Raw genomic sequence first — 20,152 nt, forward strand, 5'->3', positions numbered from 1 at the left:
TTTGACAAGGGAGATCTTCATGCTCTTCCCAGCAGCCCCCTTTGGAACTTGGCATCTAGCCCTACCCAGTCAACTCCAGGAAACCCTGGAGCACTTTCAAAGAGCTGCACAGGGCATGCCAAACCTGGTGACCCTTTCTTCCCACCCAGCCTATGGCACTGGAGAGGAATGACTTTGCACAGATCTTCTTCATAACAGTGCTTTTCTATACCAGGCCGTGGCATCTCTGCCCCTCCCCCAGAACCAGCCTGGGAACCGTCCAGTTAATTATGCTAATTTAACCTGCACCCTTCTTCTTGGTGCCTGCTCTCTTTAGCAAAAGCAAGTGAATTGTGCTGATCTTTTCTTTGGCCCTTTCCCCTCTCTGCTAAACATTTGCCCTTTTTAACATCCTAAGAGACAGTGACCATAACATTGGGTCAATATCAGAACACATAGCAGTGTACACTGTCTTGAGTACTTACAGATGCTGCATAACACGAGCATTTCTCCACGTAGTCCTGTCTCCAGTGGTACAGCAAAGATCCGCCTGTAATTCTCCCTTGTAGCATTTTAAGAGCATAAACACCAGACCTGGAATATTGTATCTGCTCATTTCGCTAGAGGGAATCATCTTGGTGTCTGTAGGTTCATCTCCACTCCCTTTAGATTGAAGGATATAATTTTATATTGCAAATGCATGGTTGCAGCATACATCTTCCTTTTTTCTTTTCTTCTTAAAAACACTAACCCACCAAGATGGGGTCACTTAGTTTATTTTTGTATGTCTTGCAGTCGTATCAACAAGGCAGAGCATCTGGAGGTAGAAAGGCCCAGCCACTGGAGGAGTGATTTGCCTTGCAAGTGTAACTGTATATAAGTAAAACCATGTTCCATATATATATATATTTTTTAACTCCTTTGTATCATGAATGGATGTTGATGGCCATACGAAGTATTTTTACAGACTGATGTGTTTTAAATAACAACAAAAACAATTCCACCCCATTTGGATGAAAAAGACCTGTTGTATTTTTTTAAATGCTTTATCTATTTTAAAAACAAAAAATGAAGATGCTAATATTTCTGGGAATCCATGTAGCCCTCATAAGATGCCTCAAACGACGAAAGACCCTTGTCGATAAAGCAAAGGACTGCCTTTGATGAGGGATACAAGACTTGTCTGGGCTAAACAAACTCAAAGCATATAGTGGGTCTTCTGTGCCATGCTCTGATGTTCACTTCCCAGGGGATATTATGTGCTACTGCTGTACAATGAAGGAGCCATGGAAGCCAGGACTGTGTCCCATATAAGGCACTGTGACGCTCCTGTGGTCGCTCGTGTTAATACCCAACGTGAGGAAAATGGATGTTTATTGGGAAACATAAGGAACTATCCAGCTGCCTGGGAGATGGGGAACTCGGTTGGTGGTCCTGCGGAAGCCAGGTTTGTCTGATCTGGGGGAGAAATTGTACAACCTGTTGCTCTTTGGACCAGGCAGAAGCATGACTAGGAGCTTCTGCCTGATGCTGAACAGAGTCAGCAAAGACTTTCCAGATGTGGTATAATGGGACTGAGGGGCTGATGATGATGTCTTGTGCCAAGTGCATCATCTTCCAACAGCATCATTTGCAAAGTAGAGAGGAGTTGAAATGGAATAGCTGGAGTGACGTCTAGTTCCTAATGAACCGCAACTCTCATATTTGTATTTACATGCTGGACCCCTCCTGCTTTCTAAAACACATTCAGGTCATTGAAAAAATGGAGGTAAAAATGTTGATGATCGAATGGCAAACTGGCATATGCATGAAGCTTCCAGTAGGGCTATCTTTGCTACAGGTAGTTTCACCCTGACTTGGGATTCATTGTCCTTCAACCTCCGCCCATATAACTCCTCCAGAGATGTCTGCCTCTCTCTTACAGCCAGCTGAATAGGTTGCATGTCTACCTACCATGCCCTGTAACTCTGCAGAAGGTCTGTCTACACCTGGTTCCACATTGCAGAAGCCCAGTTGTACATCTGAGCCAGGATTGGATTGTATCCAGAGAGAGCTGTGGTCTGGGGAAAGGAAAGTTGAACGCTTGCTCTGTGGGGAGTGTCTTGGCCGTTGTCCCCAATACTAAAATGTGATGTGTATTATTGCCATTAACCAGTATTTCCAGCCATTCACCCTTTTCCTAATGGAAGTACTGAAAAGAGTAGTTCATTAGTCAGGTATTTGCCGCTCTCATTTGTCAAGACAGCTGTCTTGTGCCTGCTCACTGCTTACACTGGCAAACAAGTTTATTCAGATGGTGGCTTACTCTGACTTGAGCATCGGCTGTCACTGCCCTAATTGGCCTAAAATACACAGCAGAGAATCCAAATGTTCCTCCTTGAAAAGGCTCTGGTTCAGAACCAGGCTGCTGTTCATGTCATACAATAGACATGAGCTAAAAGGAGAGGAGTAGAAGGGAAACAGCCTCTTGCTGCTATTCTGCACTTATTATGGTAGCACCTATAGGCCCCAATTGAGATCAGGGTCCCTAGGTGCTGCACCAGGTGTAAGATGACATAGTTCCTACCCCTAGAAGCTTGCTGCCTGGTCTTTCATTGTGGGTTCTCTTTACAGTTCCAAAGGATGGAACCCAAATAGCCCTTCCTCCTTTTAAAAAAACAAATAAATACATTCTAATGCATACTGCATTAGGAACATTTCTGATCTAGATGCGTCCCAAACTAAAGATGACCACTGTGTTATGTTTCTCCTCTCAGGGTGAGCAGCAGGCTGTGTTGCTGGCCTGAGACTTTCAGGAGCAGAGAGAGCAGTTGACTCCAAACATTCTGTAGTGCTCATTCATCAGTTTTTATAAACCTCTGCTTTCCAGGGCTGAGTAACTGCTTAGCTTTCCCTGACCTGTTTTACTAGGTGTGAATGGATACCATTCAACTTGAAACTCTCCAATGTGGGGGGAGGGGGAGCAGGGATGGTCAGAAAAGAGACTGTAAACAGGACATTGGGATTAATATTCACTCTGAGATTCATTGAGAGTTCCTCCCAGTTCTAAAAATCAAGCCGCTTTCTCAAATCTTACTCAATGTACAAATTGGATAGGGTTGACAGGCAAAAACGTGACGTTTGTCTAAATGAAACAGGCTTGAACTGCAAGAGACTGGGAACAGGTGAGCACATCTTGGGAGTTACTTTTCTCACCATAATCCTGTTTTTTAAAGTGTTCTCAAGCCTCCATCAGAACAAGCTCTTTAACAAGTGCACGTTATTGGGTTGTGTGATATGGGGAATGATGGACACGCTGTCCAACATTTCATGCTGAATGTTTTTACTTGATGGCCAGTAAAAAATTTCTTTTTAAAAAAAAAAACCCTCTGTCCTAACAGGTTTTTCCGTATTTTAATTGTGAATTGGAAATGGGCAAGTCTAGGGAATGGGACTGGACATACCTAGAGGGCCCCAGAGTCCTGATTTTTGTTTTACAAAAGTCCTATCTACAAAAATGTGACCTGGATGCTGTGTTCTTTGTAAAAACACTTTCTATGTATGAATGTATCCTGTGTTCTCAAACATTGTCCGGTTTAAATAAACGTACAGAAAGGATTTGTGTCAAGCGATTTCCATAATGTATGTGTGTGTGTGACTTCAGACACTTAGTGGGGGCCTCTCTTGCTCTCCCACAAATGTATGTTTCCTTCACAGGTTTCTTGTTCATATTCCCCTTCACAAAATTATCCCACTTGCTTTCCATCTTCCCCGCAGAAGCAGCGTACTGGAGAATTCTGAAGCGCGCGTGCACACATTATTTGTTACAAGTTCCTAGCATCTGCAACCAAGATCTAGGCCCCACAGTGCTAGGTGTTGGACATACTCTTAGTGAAAGACCAGCCCTGCCCTGAACAGTTTACATTCGAAGGGAAGGATTTTCAAAAGCACTTCAGAGACAAGAGCATAAATCCCACTGACTTCCAATGGGGCTTGTGCTTCTAACTCAGGAGCTTCTGAAAATCCCACACAAAACAAACAAGGCAGAAAAAATACCCCCATTTTACAGATGGGGAAACTGAGGCTCAGAGATTAAGTGACTTGCCCAAGGTCCCAGAGTCTGTGGCACAGCTGGGAACTGAATTCAGATGTTTTGAGTCCTAGTCCAATGCTTTATCCTTCTGTGTGTGAATAAATACACACCCACTATAACATTTCTCTAACTCCTGAACACCCAATGGCTGGCTGTCAGGAATTGGGCCATAGAAGGGTTTAGGGCAGCTGTGTTTGATATTAATGCACATGTACTCCAGTATGACCCTACTGTTCCTCCTGTTGAGCTGGAGAATACCAGCTACTCTGTATACCAACCCCCCTTGTTTGATTAATGTTATTGAATTCTATTATGGTGCTTTACTCATCTGAAACTCTGGCCTTTCCATGCACCTAGCTCCCTAATTGTCCGCTATTGAGGGAAGCTGAGCTGCAGACCTGCCCTGCCCTTTAGGCTCTGGTTTCCGGTGTGCTCTGCATCTCCAGTGAGATTACCCTAACCTGAAGGAGTGTTTTGTTCCCCCTCCACAACCCCAGTGGTTCTCTCTTAACTCTTCCCATCAGCCTCACTGGGCATGTAATATAATGGAGTTGACCACGGCAGCAGGTAAGGCCTTGTGTAGAAGGAAGAAGTGTTGAGAGTGGCAGGGAGTTCTTTATCTTCCCTTGCTCTGAACCCATGAAGGGACAAATCCCCATTTGACTGGAAGTGCCAAGGCCCAGAATTGTAACCCCAAGACAATGTATATACATTGGAGTGATATCTTCATGGTAAGTAAGCATTTTTCCTTATAATCCCCCTCTTGCCATTCACATGTGCAGTGAATTAGAGCTTTAAGTATTTTATGAGCAAATGATTTTTACACTCATGATGCCTTTTCTAAAAACCCCTAAAGTACTTTACAAACAAGAGACGAAGATAATCGTCACTGAAATAGCAGCCATCTCTGGGATGAAACATGGCAGCTTTTTAATACTGCATAACGCTTTAGGACAGGAAGTGAAGAGTACGGTATTAGATGACGAATGCAGGGTGGGTTAGGCATAATGTGATCAGGCAAAGTGGAAACATGTAATTGGCTACCCTAGGTTTGATTTTTTTAAAAAAAAAAAAATCACACACTCATGTGCACACATTAAATATCCACAGACCTGCTAACTGACCACTAATACTGATCTGAGCCTGCTCATCCTCCATCCAGAAAGCCTGAGAACCAAAGCCTTGGAGCAAGAATTAATAGTCAGCAGATCTGAACTCTCTCTTGGGCCAAGGTGGAGTGTGAGGTCTATAATAAAGGATCTTTTCACTGCAGATGCCCTGCCATCAGATCCTGCTTGTTTGAAGCTGGAGGCAGTTAGATGCATCTGCCATCCTGTTTCACAAGGTAGGCGAGAAATAGGTTTGTTTATACTTTAAAGGAACCGAAGAGTAAATTTGCAGACAAAATATACTAGAAGAATAAACATTGTCATGTGTATAGCAAAAGAAAACACAGCAGACACCTTGATTGCTTACTATATTACTGACTGCTATTTAATGGACTACTGAAATGCGTATCTGCAGGTCAAAGTGTGGATTTTTCCAGGGACCCAAGCCCAGTTAAATTCCCATTTGCTATTAAATCCCAGTTTAAGCAGCAGCAGGGAGAAAAGCAGAGGAAGAGACAGATTATGGTGTATATTGCAAACAGACTTCTATTATAAAGCCCTGTTTTAGCACTGTCTGAACCAGAGATTAAAAATCTGTTTGCCCTGGAACTTTTATCTTGAGGCAGAGGAGAGAGAACATTTCCCCTAAATTTGAAGAAGCATCAAACCTGTTTGAGTTGCAGGCTATTTAAAAAAAATGTAATGGATTTGAAATTTTGACTTGTGTAATGTTTTCCTTCCTTTAGTTCAACACCTGCATGTTGTTTAACCCCTCAAACATTCCTTTGAACTGCAGCTCTCCAACAACTCATCCATCCACTGGCTATATAAAAAAACAACAAAACAAAAAGTTGTAATTAAGCAATGTTGTTAACTTCTGGTGAGAGCTTTGGGCTTAATCATGGCTCTGTGATTTCAATGGGAGTCTTCTGCCACAAGTTCAGTGAGAATGTAGGGGAGGGGTCTATGGAGGGGGATGGGTTTAGGAGTTCATAGAATCTCAGGGTTGGAAGGGACCTCAGGAGGTTATCTACTCTAACCTGCTGCTCAAAGCAGGACCAATCCCCAATTTTGGCCCCAGATCCCTAAATGGCCCCCTCAAGGATTGAACTCACAAACCTGGGTTTAGCAGGCCAATGCTCAAACCACTGAGCTATCCTTCCCCCCTGGAATCCATTCTGGCCTTGGCTCTGCAAGTGGATGGAGTTTGTTATAGGGACTGGGAAACCTCTTTGTACACATGGTTGCAGACATGGTGCTGCTAGAGAAACACTGAACTCCCACGTTTAACATGCGCGTGCAGACACCCCCACACACAGGCAAAAAAAAAATTCCTTATGTTTTCAGAGTTTTAGGGTGAAGTCTCATTGCCACTTTTAACATGGTCTGGAACTGATTACTGTGAGATTTTAAAAAAAAATTTTTTTTAATGCACTATCTTACTATGTCTTTTGCAAAATAGACAAGCAGAGAAATGAAAGAAGGTCATTCATCTTCTAAAGCAGATCAAAAAATAAGGGAAAAAGTTGGGGAAACTTTTGCCATTGCTTTCTGTAACTTTTCAGTTTTTCCTGGAAATTTTTTAAAAATATTTTTATAATGTATTTTTTGGGCCACCTGCCTAGTATGGGGTCACTTGAACTTTTTGTTTCCCTTCCTCAAGAGCTGTGACCTCTTCACTGCTGTGTTGGGAGCAAGCTGCTGCCACCTGGAAAACATCCTGTTTCACAGGAAATCATCCCCTCACCTCGTGCTCAGCAGGGACGATTTCTGGAAGTAGTAATGGCAGAAAAGCTTTCTAGTAACAACAAAACATAGTAGCTTCCCGCGTTGCCTTCTGTAGATTAGGGTTGGCTGCTTGCTGTAGGTGTCTTTCCTCTGACTTTTTAAACCCCTTTTCATAGACAGACAGAATTTGAGGCTAGCAGAGACCATTGTGTTCACCTAGTCTGACCTCCTCCAGCACGGGTTTAACCAAGGTGCCAATAGCTCAAGTGTGAAAACAACCCTAACTCCCTAAGTGGCGCGATGGGCTAGCACCAGCTGGAGCAACTCCTTCATGGCTGCATCTGCACTGACCGTTTTCAGATCTCCCATGGCTGAGCTCTCAGTGGAGTAGTGCGGGGGAGGAGTATTACTATAGGCCAGGGGTGGCTGTTTGTGTTATTGGGTCTAGCCAATGCAATGGAAATACCTGTGCCTGGTGTACACCAGTGCTCCCACCGGTAGAGCTGCAAGGGTGATAGACCATTCCTGGAGAAATCCTGAAGGAAGAGATCACATAAGGAACTGGGTGTTTTTGGAGGGGGAAGGGCTTACTAGTGTTGTCATGACTTGGACTAATGTTGGCTTATGTGCAAGGACACCACACCCTTTCCCTCACTGGAATTTCTAATTGGAACACATTAAATTATATCTGTCATGCTGCTTTCTTTCCCTACCGCCTCCCTTTCCTCTTGCAGCAGGTATCTGTGACAGCTAAGTACCCTGCCATGCTCTCTGCTCCCAAGAGATGGGGTCCTGCTAGTGTCAAAATACCCACCATCCTTCCAGGCAGCACAGGCAAAGAAGTAGCATAGGACGGCTCCGATTAGAGGGTGGCTTTAGACTGCAGTGGCTCAAATCCAGATGTGATCAGTTAGTGACTGAACACCTGGGGCCAACAGCCAGGCAGGTACAAAAGCAGCATTATATGGAGCCCCCAAGGGGAAAAGGAGCTATGGTTCAGGCTGGGTCCTGAGCAATTTGCTGCTTTTAACCACTCTTCACTTCCTCCTCCAAGGCAGGCTGACTAACTGTGGTCAGGGTTAGCTAATAAACCCTGGGCTCCAGCTGCCATTCTAAACAGGCCTCTGCTGTACTGTAGTAAACAAGCTCCCTTTAGCTTGATGATTGCAATTGACGTGGGAGGGGAATTCCTCTGGTATGCTGCCTTACAGCTGTGGAGATCAGATCTCTAACCTGGGAAAGTGGAGAGGAATCTTCCAAAGCACAATTCCCTGGGACTGTCAATGGGGTTTGTGCTCCTAAATCCCTAAGGCACGTTTGAAAATTGCTCTTTGGTTCGGGAACAGCCCCTCTCTTGCTTTTAGCTGAACCCAGCCCCATACAAATTGATGAGAACGTTTAGCCCTTTAGCTGGTCCTCCTCTCAAGGCTCTGCAAGTGCTTAATTTAGAAGTTACCACTGCCCCTGAGAGGGAAATAAGTGTTGTCGGTGGGAATCCTGAGGCACAGATGCTTAGGGATGTATGTTCCTGTGGAGTTAGAACCCAGGTAGTCTCAATTTCCAACTACCAAACCCCATCAACTACTGGATGTTCATTACAATACTTGCAGCTTATTGCAAAGCATCAGACCCTCATGCTCCCGCTGGTTCTGTCTGTATCCCATCCATTAGTTACATATCTACTGCTAAACTTATAGCAGATCCCCTGCCCTTCTTTATGTTGCTTTACCACATGCTTGCTGTGGTCTGTTGGGAAACTAGGTTGGGGTCTGAAAGGTGGAGTAGGCTCTGTCTCGTCTGTCCTTACCCCCCTAAAAAGCATGCTGTTGGCCAAACTGTGCTCATCTTGTCTTTGTGTGTTTCTATGCTCCTCTTCCCTGTCCCTGCACAGGCCTAGAAGGGGGCAAATTTTGGGGCCAGCAGTTGGAATGAATGGACATCTCCCTTTGACCCATGAGCTCTCCGAAGCTGTAGTGACTCTGCAGGGCTGATGGTGATAAGCAAAATCACATTATTCAGTCAATTGAGCAGATGTGACTGAATCCACACCGGGAGCAGATCTATTGAGTAGAGAGTTGTCATTTTTACCCATGCTCTCTTCTGACCACCCTCTCAGTTTAGGTTCAACATGCTCTGAAACTCCTAAGGCAGATTCAGTGTTCGAAGCACTCAGGCTGCATTGGAAAGAAACTTTTTATTTCACAGTATCAGAGACTCACTGGGTTTGTGTATTTAGATGCTGAGTTTCTGCACGTGTGGCTGCTGGAGCATGCCCTCTGCTATGCACACATAACTTAGATTGACTTTTGTGGAAGGTTTTGCATGCATGCCAGCTCTAAGGGTGGAATTTGGCCCTTTCCTTCCAAATGCAGATTACCATGGCAAACAGGCTGGCTCTCTCCTAGTGACTTGCTGCTTGTGTCCAGGTTCTTCTCGAGCCAGTACTATTTTCAGATTGAGTAGTTGCTCCAGGCCACTTGCACAAAATCCCTATGAATGAATAGGTAGGGTGGCATAGGTCAGGGACTGGATGGCTGTGTAAGCCAAGGAACTTAATGATTGCAATTTGTTGAAAGGGCGCAGCAGGCCAAGAGTGGGACAGAGCTAAAGCTCACCACCCATTGAGTAATCAGCCAAGGAGGCAGATGCTGCTGGAAAGCAAACTGCTGGAGCATGGCATCCGATCTGCAGTATGTGCCAGAAAAGGAGGGGCAAGCAGGGAGATAAGTTTATGAAACAGTTAGAGACAGAAGCCCCAGGGCCTGCAGCGTAAATAAAATCCAAGATGGGTTTAAGTTCTCAGCCCAGCACACTGCTTTGCATGGCAGAAGCTGAACTCTTCCCATTCATGAAGGAGAGGAGGGTGTTTGAGAATAAGTGAGCCTCCCGCGCAAGGCTGATCTGAGCAATGGGCTACACCCATTCTGTATGGGAGGGGGAATCCCCTCCAAAAGGGGTGGACTTGGCTTAACATTTAGCTTTCTTCCAGAGTAAAAATGAGCTGCCTGGCTGCAGTGCGCTGCTTTCGCTCTGGTTTCCCACAACCCCTGCTTCAAACCAGTGTTTTCTCAACCCAGCTTTCTTCTTTTATAAACGAGCTATTTCTCAGTTATGTGCCTTTTGTCCTCAGGAAGTTAGAGCCCTTGTGACTCCTGCTTGAATGTGAATGACCCTGGTGTATAGTCATGTTTTTGCAATATGCAAAAACAAGTCCTCTTTTTCCTCACCCTCCATTCAACAGCTCACTTGTAGTGCTCTGTCCGAAGGCTCCTGCTTGGCTAGGCTGTGCATGGACTGCATAAAGGGGGCAAGTGTATTTCAATTCAGATTAGCAAAAGAAACTCTGTCACTTATAGGGATGGTTTTAAGAAAACCCCACCAGCATGGAACCTCAGCATTCTCCAAGACTCTAGAGTCTGCTGCATTGCCCTGAATCAGAGCATTTCTAACTCTGCTGGTGGAGTCATCTCTTAAACATTGTTAACCATTTAATTGCTGGTTGAACTACCCAGCTCCTGTGTTTCGCTCTTACAGCAGGCATGTGGCTGTCAAAGGCCTGATTATTTCATTCCTGGGCAAGATGGGTCCAAGTTCGGATGATGGGAACACTTGATCAGGTGCTCTTTTGCTTACTCCCATAAGTGAGATGCTTGGAATTGTCCTCTCAGAGTAAGTGTAGGTGTGGAGAGGAGAGGGGGAGAGAGGCAGTTTGAAGGCTAAAGTGACATTTTCACTGCTACCAGCTACATCGTGTTAGATTCCGGCGATGCTGCTAGTGGGATTTTGTGGGCCTCATATAAACCGTTGTCCAGCCGCTGCAAAGGCAGTTGAGTTTAACAAGGTAATGAATGCCTTTGGTGAATGACCCTCCTTGTGTCTTACAATGTCATCTGCCATTACAAAGAGAGGAGTAAGGCCAAGTGGAATAGAAAATGTGCCCGCCAACTTCCCCTCCCTGAGTGAGACTGTGCTAATGTCCCTGGAGGATTCTATTGATGGTGGTAGTTTGCAAGTTGATTCTTGAATAGCGTCTCCACCGTTAGACAAACTTATATACAGATTTCAGTATCACAGTTCCCGCTGTTTAGACAACAGTAAAGAGACATGGACATGCTCTCCTCTGCTACTTTTGCAAATCAAAGATTTTTAGATTACTTTGTGCCCCCTCCTTCCTTTACCAAGGTTGTGTTGATTGCAACCATGCCTATTAAATTCATCTCCCAAAGCACTTTGAAATGGGTTCACTTGGGAGTAATGCTTTGCTGGCTGCGAGTTACACCTTCACCAGCTACAGTACAGAAAGCAGGGCCCTGACATAATTAGTACCTGGAGTGAATGTTAGTGAGGGACTGAACCATATACGAGTGCGGAGCCCTGGAGTCCACCCAGGGCTGTAGTACAACTAGGATGGACTGGCTGGTCCTGCAGTGCAAGAGGGCTCTGTGATGACCTATATCAATCATGTCATGACACTTCTATGATTTAGGGAAGCTGTTTACAGCATTTTCTCTACCGCAGTTCGGGCTTCCTCGAGCCCTATCAGAACATCAGCTGTTACTGAAATGTGTAACAGGGAGCCAAACACTCTGATTTGATGTAGACAGAATCTAGTCTCATTAGCTGTTCTCAGGTGAAGGTCTCTAATCACAAATTCACACCATCACTGTTCAGGAGAATTGTGCAGCCAACGGCCAATCCACTCCTCCTCGCTCAGCTCCGACTGGCCTGTTCTCTGTGTGAAAGAGGGAATGCAGAGCAGTTCAGCCTGACCCTTTTGTAGCTAGCACCGCTGAAATCCTCCCCTGGGGATACATTACCCAGGCCTGGCACCTGTTTGCGTGGAGGGCATGCATACCGAGTTCCGGGCGAAGGTTTCTGAGCTTTGTTCTGATCAAACTGAATTTTCTAGTCTTGGCTCTAGCCGAATATCTCCCGTTTAACCCTGGTGCCTTTGTGCTGCAGAGCATAGAGGCTTGGACTGAAGGAGTAATCCAGGCAGTCTCCCCACTATCCTGTGCGCACACACCCCACCCCCACCCCATACCATTCCAGTAAGTGAGCTGAAGTGCCAGAATCCCTCCTGAAGTGTGTCGTCTATGGAGTTCTCGGTAGCTGGGCTTCCCTGCCCAACGTCCCCTCTGCTGTAATAGCTGGAGGAGTACTGCTGCACAACCCCAATCCACGCCAATGTTCCCTGAAGTGAGCGTTTGCTTCCAGTTAATGCCTTCTGCATTTAACCTAACAAGACTGAACAGCACCTAGAGCTCTTAGGTTAACTAGCCACAGCTCTCTCTGCCTTTTAGCTCTTACATGCTCTAAGGCTGTGTCAATAATACAATTTGCCATTGAATATTTTATTGATGATTTGACTTTTGCTGCTTGCAATTCCCATTTCAAGGCAGCCTGATTGTTCCTAATTAAAATTTTATGCCCTGGGAAAACCCATTGTGCTACAGTGTAGATGATGCTGTCCTTTTCAAGGCCACGACAGAGCAGCAGGAAGGAATTATCCTGTGCTACAATATTTAAAAATATATTTTAAATAAAGCGCAGTGTGTGTACTGGGGATTGAGGAGGAGGGCTGCTCATGCAGTTAAGATGCTGGACTGGCTGTATGTGCTAAGCGGGGATCTGTTCCTCACTCTGCCAGATGTACTATGACCATGGGCAACTAGATAGGTGTGCCTCTGTTTCTCCAGTTGGGGAAATGACCTCTTTCCTCCCCCTGGGGTGGTAGGAAGCATTAACGGATTTCTAGTTGTGAGGCATTCAGGTACGATGTTGTTAAAGCTCCATTGAAAAGCCTCTCAGTGAAATTGCTGACCTATACCATTTTTAGAAATCTTTCTGATGGAGTTTCCACACTGCTCTGTCCATGCCTCCAAACCAGCTTCTCTCACACCTGCTATTTTTTGTGTTAGAATTAATCTCTTCAGCAAAAGGCAAGATGTCTACTAATAGGTCAAGGATGAGCTCCCAGGACCACTTCTTTAGTAACATGTAAATAGTAAGGGAAATAAACTGATGACAGAAGATGTATTTGTAAAGCAGTGGGAGAGAGGATTTTAAAAAAAAACCTCAAGAGCCAGACAGCCATGGGTTAGGACACTAGCGTGTCATTGCTGCTTGCATATGATCAAGTCTGCCAGTTATAAGTGAAGCGAGTTTGCCAGTCTCTGCATGTGAAGGCTCTTGCTAGTTATTGGTAAGACAAGCAGGAGCTGCCCAGTGCTGTTTCAGGGTGGGGTGGAAGGAGTAAATCTTGCCACATACCTGCCCCTTGTATGCCAAGGTAAAGTCAGTGCTATTGGTCCTTTGGTTAGACAAAATCCAACCCCTCTCCTCCCTCATTAATTCTAGAAAGCTGATGGCAGTGTGGCCGTTTTCCCACCAGTTCCTGACAGCTACAGGGCTACTGCAGCTGGTTGGCACAGTAAGGAAGAGCACAGCTCTCTGGGTATGGCTTCTAGAACAGCTGGGCTGTGTTGGCAGGTGGCCCAGAGCAGCACTTGAATGTAACCCTATGTGCAGCTGCAGTCCCTCTTCTTCCCAAGATGAGGAAGGGCTTGAATTCTCCTTCAAACTTAACAGGAAAAGAACGAACAAATGTCAGCTAAAAGACAAAAATTCCCTCTTGACATGGACAAATAAAAACAAGATGTCTGCAAGGAAAAAGAGTGATTAGGTGTCATAGTAATTATTTCCAGGTGGCTGGTGGGTGATTTTACTAGAAACTGGGAGTCTAAAAGGTAGCAAGGAGCGAAGGAAAAGAGAGAAATCCCTTGTATTTAAAATGCAGATAAAAGCCTGTCTCATGTGATGGTGTACTGTATTATTGTGCAGGCCCAACCCTGTCCTGAATCCTGTTTGTGAGGATAGAAGTGTTGATCCCCCTAGGTTGTTTACCAACAGCAGTGTCAGTTACATCTTAACTGTCCAAAGAAGGCCAGAGGCCCAAGGTCTCTCAATGCTGTGTGCTAAGGGGTAATGCTCATGCTTTCCCGTGGTGTAGTGCAGGATATATGAGCGTGGCATATGCAATTCTCAGCCATAAGCCTCGTCACCGATGGCCTCAGAATGGCTGTGAACACGCTCTGCTAAATTAGAAGTGGCAACAATACTGAAATTAGTCTGATGTTCCCTGGGCTGCATAAAAGAGAAAAAGGGGATTAAACAAGAAGAAATGGACACCCAAATACAACACCAGCCGTTTCCTTGTCTCACAAGTGGAAGGAAAGGTAACAACTCCTGCAACCTTTGATGCCCTCATCCAAGGTGAGCTTGCCATTGATGTAGGCTCTCTATGTCCTCATACTGAAAGCAGCTCTTTCTCCCCTCTGCCCCAGGAGTCAGGCTATGCCAGTTATAAAAATAGTATAGCCCTGGTATCAAGCTATTCCAGGAAGCCAAAAAAATAATGGCCTGTAATAAATGTGGACCAATCTCTGATTTGTTCTGAGGATTATCCCAAAAAGGGGGAACTACGCTGCATGTCAACTGTTTTCCTCTTGTCCCCTTCACCCTGTAAAGTCTCCCTCAACAGCTGTCCCCCGCCTCCCCGCAAAGCCAGTTAATCTGGAACATTCACCATGCGTTTCCTCTGGACAACACGGGGGCCTTATGGGGGATACCAGAGTGATTTGGAACTGGTTGGCTGGATGCATTTGAATAGCAAGCAACTTTTGCCCACGCCTGAACCTGGTGTACACTGCATCCCCATGCTTACTCTAGACAGTCAGCAAGCTACAGCCCCAAGATCGCTCCTGCACCAGCTCCCACAGAATATAAAACTGCTGTCTGATACATCCTACAGAGCCAGTTTGACTAAAGAGGCCTAGCCCCTGGCCACAAACACAGGCAACAGGCATCTTTTGCTGCATTATGAGGGGGCAGAAAACGATGATGAGTCTAGCAAGGACTCCTGTTTGCTTTAGTTATTTTATAATCTAGGTTGCTTTTGCAACTTCCTCCCATGTCATTAACAGAGGTAACTCCCTGGAGCCCGCAACTGCATACTCCTATCTGCACTTAAAAGTCAGATCCCTCAGCTGCTTCTTCCTGTTGTGCAACTCAGGGCTTTGCCATTTCCATTGCCGCAGTGGAAGGAAGAATTCTGCATCCCCAACAGAACCCCAAGGCCCCCCTCCTCATCTGCCCATTTAACCACTGCCCCAAGACCTCATGTTGTATCCACTAATCTTCCTGGCCAGAGAGAAATGGATGGGAATTCCTGGCATAGCTGCTGCTTGATCACTCAACAGTGCCGCCCTCTGGCTGAGTCCTTCCCTTCCCCAGCTAGGGATGGAGCGGGCTGCTGGCCTGGGGCTCCAAGAGTCTGTGTGGTCTTCCCTGTGGCATTGCCATGCACCCCCAGCCTTTGTATTTAAAAACAACTTAACAGCTACACATTTATATTTGAAACGCAGATACTATATAGGCAGAGCAGTCACGTCATCCTCTAAAAGCCAAAATGCCCCCATCAGCTGATGTAGATAGTACCAGTAGCAGCCATTATGCCAATGGATGGTTTCAGACTGTTGACTTTGACTCCTAGCTATACTAAAAAGTCTATTACAAATGCTTTCAGCTCCCACTGCAAAAGAACTAAATTCATAGACTTCCAGGGACAGCCTTAGAGAGCAAGTACCATATTCAGACAAGCAGACTGTCAGAAAGGGCCTTGCTCTGCCCATCAGTCCAGGACTACACTGATTTTCCCCCAAGCCCAGCTGGCCACGAGCAATGTGCTGTATTGGATTTACTCTGCTCACCACAGTGGAGGCATTTGATTTTTAACCAGCTAGGATATACCGATTTATATGTCTTATTTTATATTATATTATATAATGTCTTATTTTAACTGGCCAATGGTCCACCTAATCCAGCCTCTCCTCTCTAAAGTGGATGAGTAAGATCTCCCTAATGTACCTACGGACTACATCCATCTGGAAAGCTCCTAGGTGGAAATGATCACAACCATGAGCAGAATTTTAGTCATCTTGTGTCAAGTACATGATTTTTCTTCAAAGGTCAGTGAGCCTGCATGCCATGCACTACGCTGGAATAAGTACCACCCTTACTAGATGCAGACAGTTGTACTTGGCAACTCTCCATGCACTAGTGGCAGCCAGAAAGGGGGAAAAACAGGTTTAAAATTGTAGATCATAAAGGAGGAAGAGAGGTGACTGGGAAGAGAGAACATGGATGTAAGACAGGATGCAAAAACATAGAAACAGGCTACAGGGAGTAGTAGTTACACCCCTTTACTCCTCGTCCCACCCTAAACAACACTAGCATACAGTGGGTTCTGTCTTTTTACTGTAATAGCCAGCCATATTTGGGCATCTGTCCACTCTTCCCACCATGAAATTAAAGATCAGAAATTTGTAGTATCTTGTCTTACATGCCCACCCAACATTCAACATAGCACAAGTTACCAAAAATACATGCATCAAAACACTTCTAAAGTCATCCGCCTATCTTATTCCCAGTTCTTATGGCAAGCATTCTGCTTGTTACCCTAAAACACTTCACTGAGATTGTTAATGAGCTCTTACAAGCAATTTACTCTAGCTTTCTGGTTTCTATTAGGTGAAACAAACAGCAACAAAACACACACATTTTCTGACTGTTTGTTTCATGCAAACTGCAGTTATGAAGTTGCAGTTTAGCTTCCCAGACCCTGGTCTGACCCACTATGGCCATTCTTAGGTTCTTAATTCTTGCAAGTAGCTTCTACAGAGTGCATTTCTTCAGGATTCAGCATGTTATATAATGCAAGGTGGAGGAGACTAGCGGAAAATGCACCTGCTGGCCCCACGGCCTCTCCAGGTGAGTTACAAATGCTCTATTTATTGCTCCTGGGTGTACAAACCACAGAAGGGGTGATTTGTTTAAGCCATGGAGTGAAGATCACTTGATTAATGAAGCACAGTCATAATTTTCCTCCTTATGATGAAAGTAGATAATTGCCTACCATGGTAAACAGAGACAAAATAGATTCTACCTTGCTTTATGATTTTTTTCCCCACTGGTTCTTGCTCTGTCCTGGAGGGCTCTGGGAGATTCTCTTAGTGGTTTATGGATGAGCAAGTTTCTCTCCCAATGGAATCTCCTTACAGCAGCGTTTTTTAAAAAGTATTATATAAGCTCCTACTTGCACTTATGTAAAAGTAACACAGACCCTCTTTTAACTTTTTGTTATTCTTTTATTCCTAACACACTAGCTTCTCTTCATTGATATTCAGATCGAAACGCACCTAATACACACCATGTGATTTGCAAGTGGCGTGTGCATTACAAACACACAAGGGTGCTTGCATTTCCTAGCACTAATGGGTGAACTCTATTGGTCTACCAGCCTCCTTTGCAAGGCTTTGAAATCAAAGCAGAATAAATATAAAAATATCTGAAGGATCTTTCTGCTAAACAGGCTTCATTTCAGCACCCTCCACTACTACAAGACACTCACTTCTCCGACTGTACACCAACGGCTTTTAAGCCCTTGCTTTAATTTAGCCCTGAACGTTCCTGTTGTAAATGTGAATTCCAGGTTATAGTATCTGTTTCTTAACAATTGCTAAGTTTTTATATTCTACAAACCCCTGCCCCCCCAGGCAAATGACACACAAGCACACACCATTTAACTGGGGGAAGAATTGTCTTTCAGAGTGACTATAACCCACCTACATCAAAGGTTTTTATGCTTCAAAGCTGAGAGGTTCTTCTCAGAGCTATTGGAAGAGGACAGTAAGGTGAACATTTCAGCTTGTTCTAGTACAGACAGACACCTCCAAACACCACACTTCTTCAGCACAGCTAGTCCACTCCACTTTCCTACTCAAGCCAATGGACAGTCCACTACTGCCAAGGCAGTGAAAGCAGAGGCAAAAAACCCAGAGGCTTTAATATTATGTAGCAGAGATACTGAAAGGAAGGGATTTTCATTTTCAGTTGTTTGGGCCAGCCTATCATGCCTCACAGCTGGATCTGCTTAAGCTTTCATCATCCCAGGGTCATGAATGTAATAATGAATGTATACACAGTGATATTGTAGTATTTATTGAGAACCGTAGGTGACAACAGGTTAGTCTGATCACGGCACTAGACTCTTACCATAGAAGCATTTTAAAAAAAAAAAAAAAAAAAAAAACTAGCAACACGCCATTCTCCATGGGGAATAAACAAGGGGGGGGGGGGCGGGGGAGTTTATTGCTTCACACTCCCCACTTATATTATTGGAGCTGCACAGGATGTGATACCAGTACAAGAATATTGTAAATTTGGGGGGAAATATGGTTCTCAGGTATGGTATTGTCACACTTCGATATCATAGGTAGAAATGCAACTACCACCTAAGAGGAATTTGAAATCAACATGTCTGCAAAGATGATCTCACACCCAGCAAGTATCAGCCTAGGGAGTCCACATTTTGACATTATAAAGCCTCCTCATGGCCAGTCCAAGGGTCTCCTTTTCAGCACAATGCATGTTATAGACTATATACACACATGAAATAAGGAACTGTCCCATTGTATAGCTGTAAGTTTCAGTGCAGACTTATTAAGTGGAGGCTTCCAGGGCTGGCTCTACTGTTTTTTGCTCTCCTGAGCAGCGTGCCGAATTCCTGCCACTGCCGTGGAAATGCTCTAATGGCACATGGACGACCGCCCCTTGCAGATTGCCTCCCCAAGCACCTGCTTGGAATGCTGGTGCCTGGAGCCAGCCCTGGAGGCTTCCATACCATAGCCAAGTTTTGTCCTAGTTTGAACTGAGAAAGGTGCAAAAGCATCAGGCCTGGTCTACACTAGTGGTTTTCAAGTTTCCCTACTGCTGTGTCCCACCAGTGCAGCTCTGTGAGTAGAATCACTTGTGTAGCTAAGCCACTGACTGGTGGTAATATAAATAGCGATCAGAGTAGAAGGCCTCAGAAACTCACATCCTCTGTTTGTCTGCAGACTTGTTGCATCACAGATATCTACAATACAAGAGTCCCCTGCTCTACCCTTCCACTGACCAGCCTCTTAACTGCCCTAAGAGAAGGTTGTTAATTCTCTGCGACCCAGTCAGTTCTCAGCCTCTCTATTGAGCAAGCCAACTTTGGGAGGGAGGTTATGAGCATTTGCAGATTCTTGACAGGGTATTTGGGGGTAGGGGAACCACAAACACCCTGATCCTATTTTTAACATCACAAGAGAGCCAGGCAGCTATTGTGTAGATGCAGCCACCAGCAGCTGCCAAAGCTGCTCTCCTCCCTTCCAGGTTATTTGGGCTAAGAGGACACAGCTGTGTTTCTGACCCAGCCAGCTGGACTTAGTTACCGTGATCAGAGGACAGAAGAGTTGACTTCCTCTCAGGAGAGCAAACATGCCCACTTCAGGATGTGAGGGAAAAATGCTTAGCAAGAATATGCTGCTCAGGAAGGTACAGACTTACACTTTCTCTTTTAAAGCAGTTTCTTGCTTTATCTGATTTGTAGCTGTATGAGAAAGACCTGACTTCAAACTTTCTTGTGTTACTAATTACGTACAAACAAACCTGAGCCTTTTCGGCCACTAAAAGAACATCTCTTCTTTTTCCATGGGATGAAATGCTAGGTTTCCCACAAGGTATGGTTGGAATGAAATGGAGAGCACCAAATCATTTCACAGAGGCCACTAAACAGCTATCAGTAAGCAGTATCTGGTCGCTACTAACCTGGCTTGGAGTCATGAAGTCATCTAGAAGTAAAACAGCCCCACACCTCACCCTAAGAGCAAACTCTGTAGCTAGTGAGTTTCCATAATGGAGCAAAACTGAAAGAACTTTACCAAACACAATTTGCTTGGTCACTTCCTCTGTCCTCTTTACTGTTGCTGTTTAATGCAACCACAAATATCTGAAACTTCCCTCTCATCGCCTTTGCTTTCCGCATGACGCAAGCAATGAAGTGCTGATTCTGCATTTGTGACATCACATTCTGTTGCTAGAGAAATGAATGGAGTCACTTGAGTTTTATCAGTAAGACTTCACTGCAGGATCAAATCAGGAGAGAAAACTGGCTTGGAAAGGAGCAGAGCCTTCATTTAAGACACAGCCAGCTACAAGACACTGCAAAGGTGCTAAGAAAAACTGGAAGGTGAAACTGGTTTATGCTTTACTTCTAAACAGATTTAAGGGAGTCTTTAAAATGACTCACCAGGGCAATACCAAGCATAGTTTATTCTGTTAACACACCCTTGGCAGCAGGAGTTCAATTAGTCATTGACTGGGTACCAAGATGTCA

At 44.8% G+C, this 20,152-nt stretch overlaps 1 protein-coding gene across 1 annotated transcript in view; it reads left to right on the forward strand.

The window, feature by feature from the left end:
- The window catches only part of RASSF7 (Ras association domain family member 7), a 46,381-nt gene extending 45,575 nt beyond the window's left edge, over nucleotides 1–806 (forward strand). Inside the window, exon 6 of the mRNA XM_077820159.1 lies at nucleotides 775–806. Within this exon, the coding sequence (XP_077676285.1) occupies nucleotides 775–806 (32 nt within the window). The remainder of the gene's footprint in view (nucleotides 1–774) is intronic.
- Nucleotides 807–20,152: the final 19,346 nt, after the last annotated feature.

This window comes from Eretmochelys imbricata, chromosome 6, assembly GCF_965152235.1.
Source record: "Eretmochelys imbricata isolate rEreImb1 chromosome 6, rEreImb1.hap1, whole genome shotgun sequence".
Lineage (NCBI taxonomy): Eukaryota > Metazoa > Chordata > Testudines > Cheloniidae > Eretmochelys > Eretmochelys imbricata.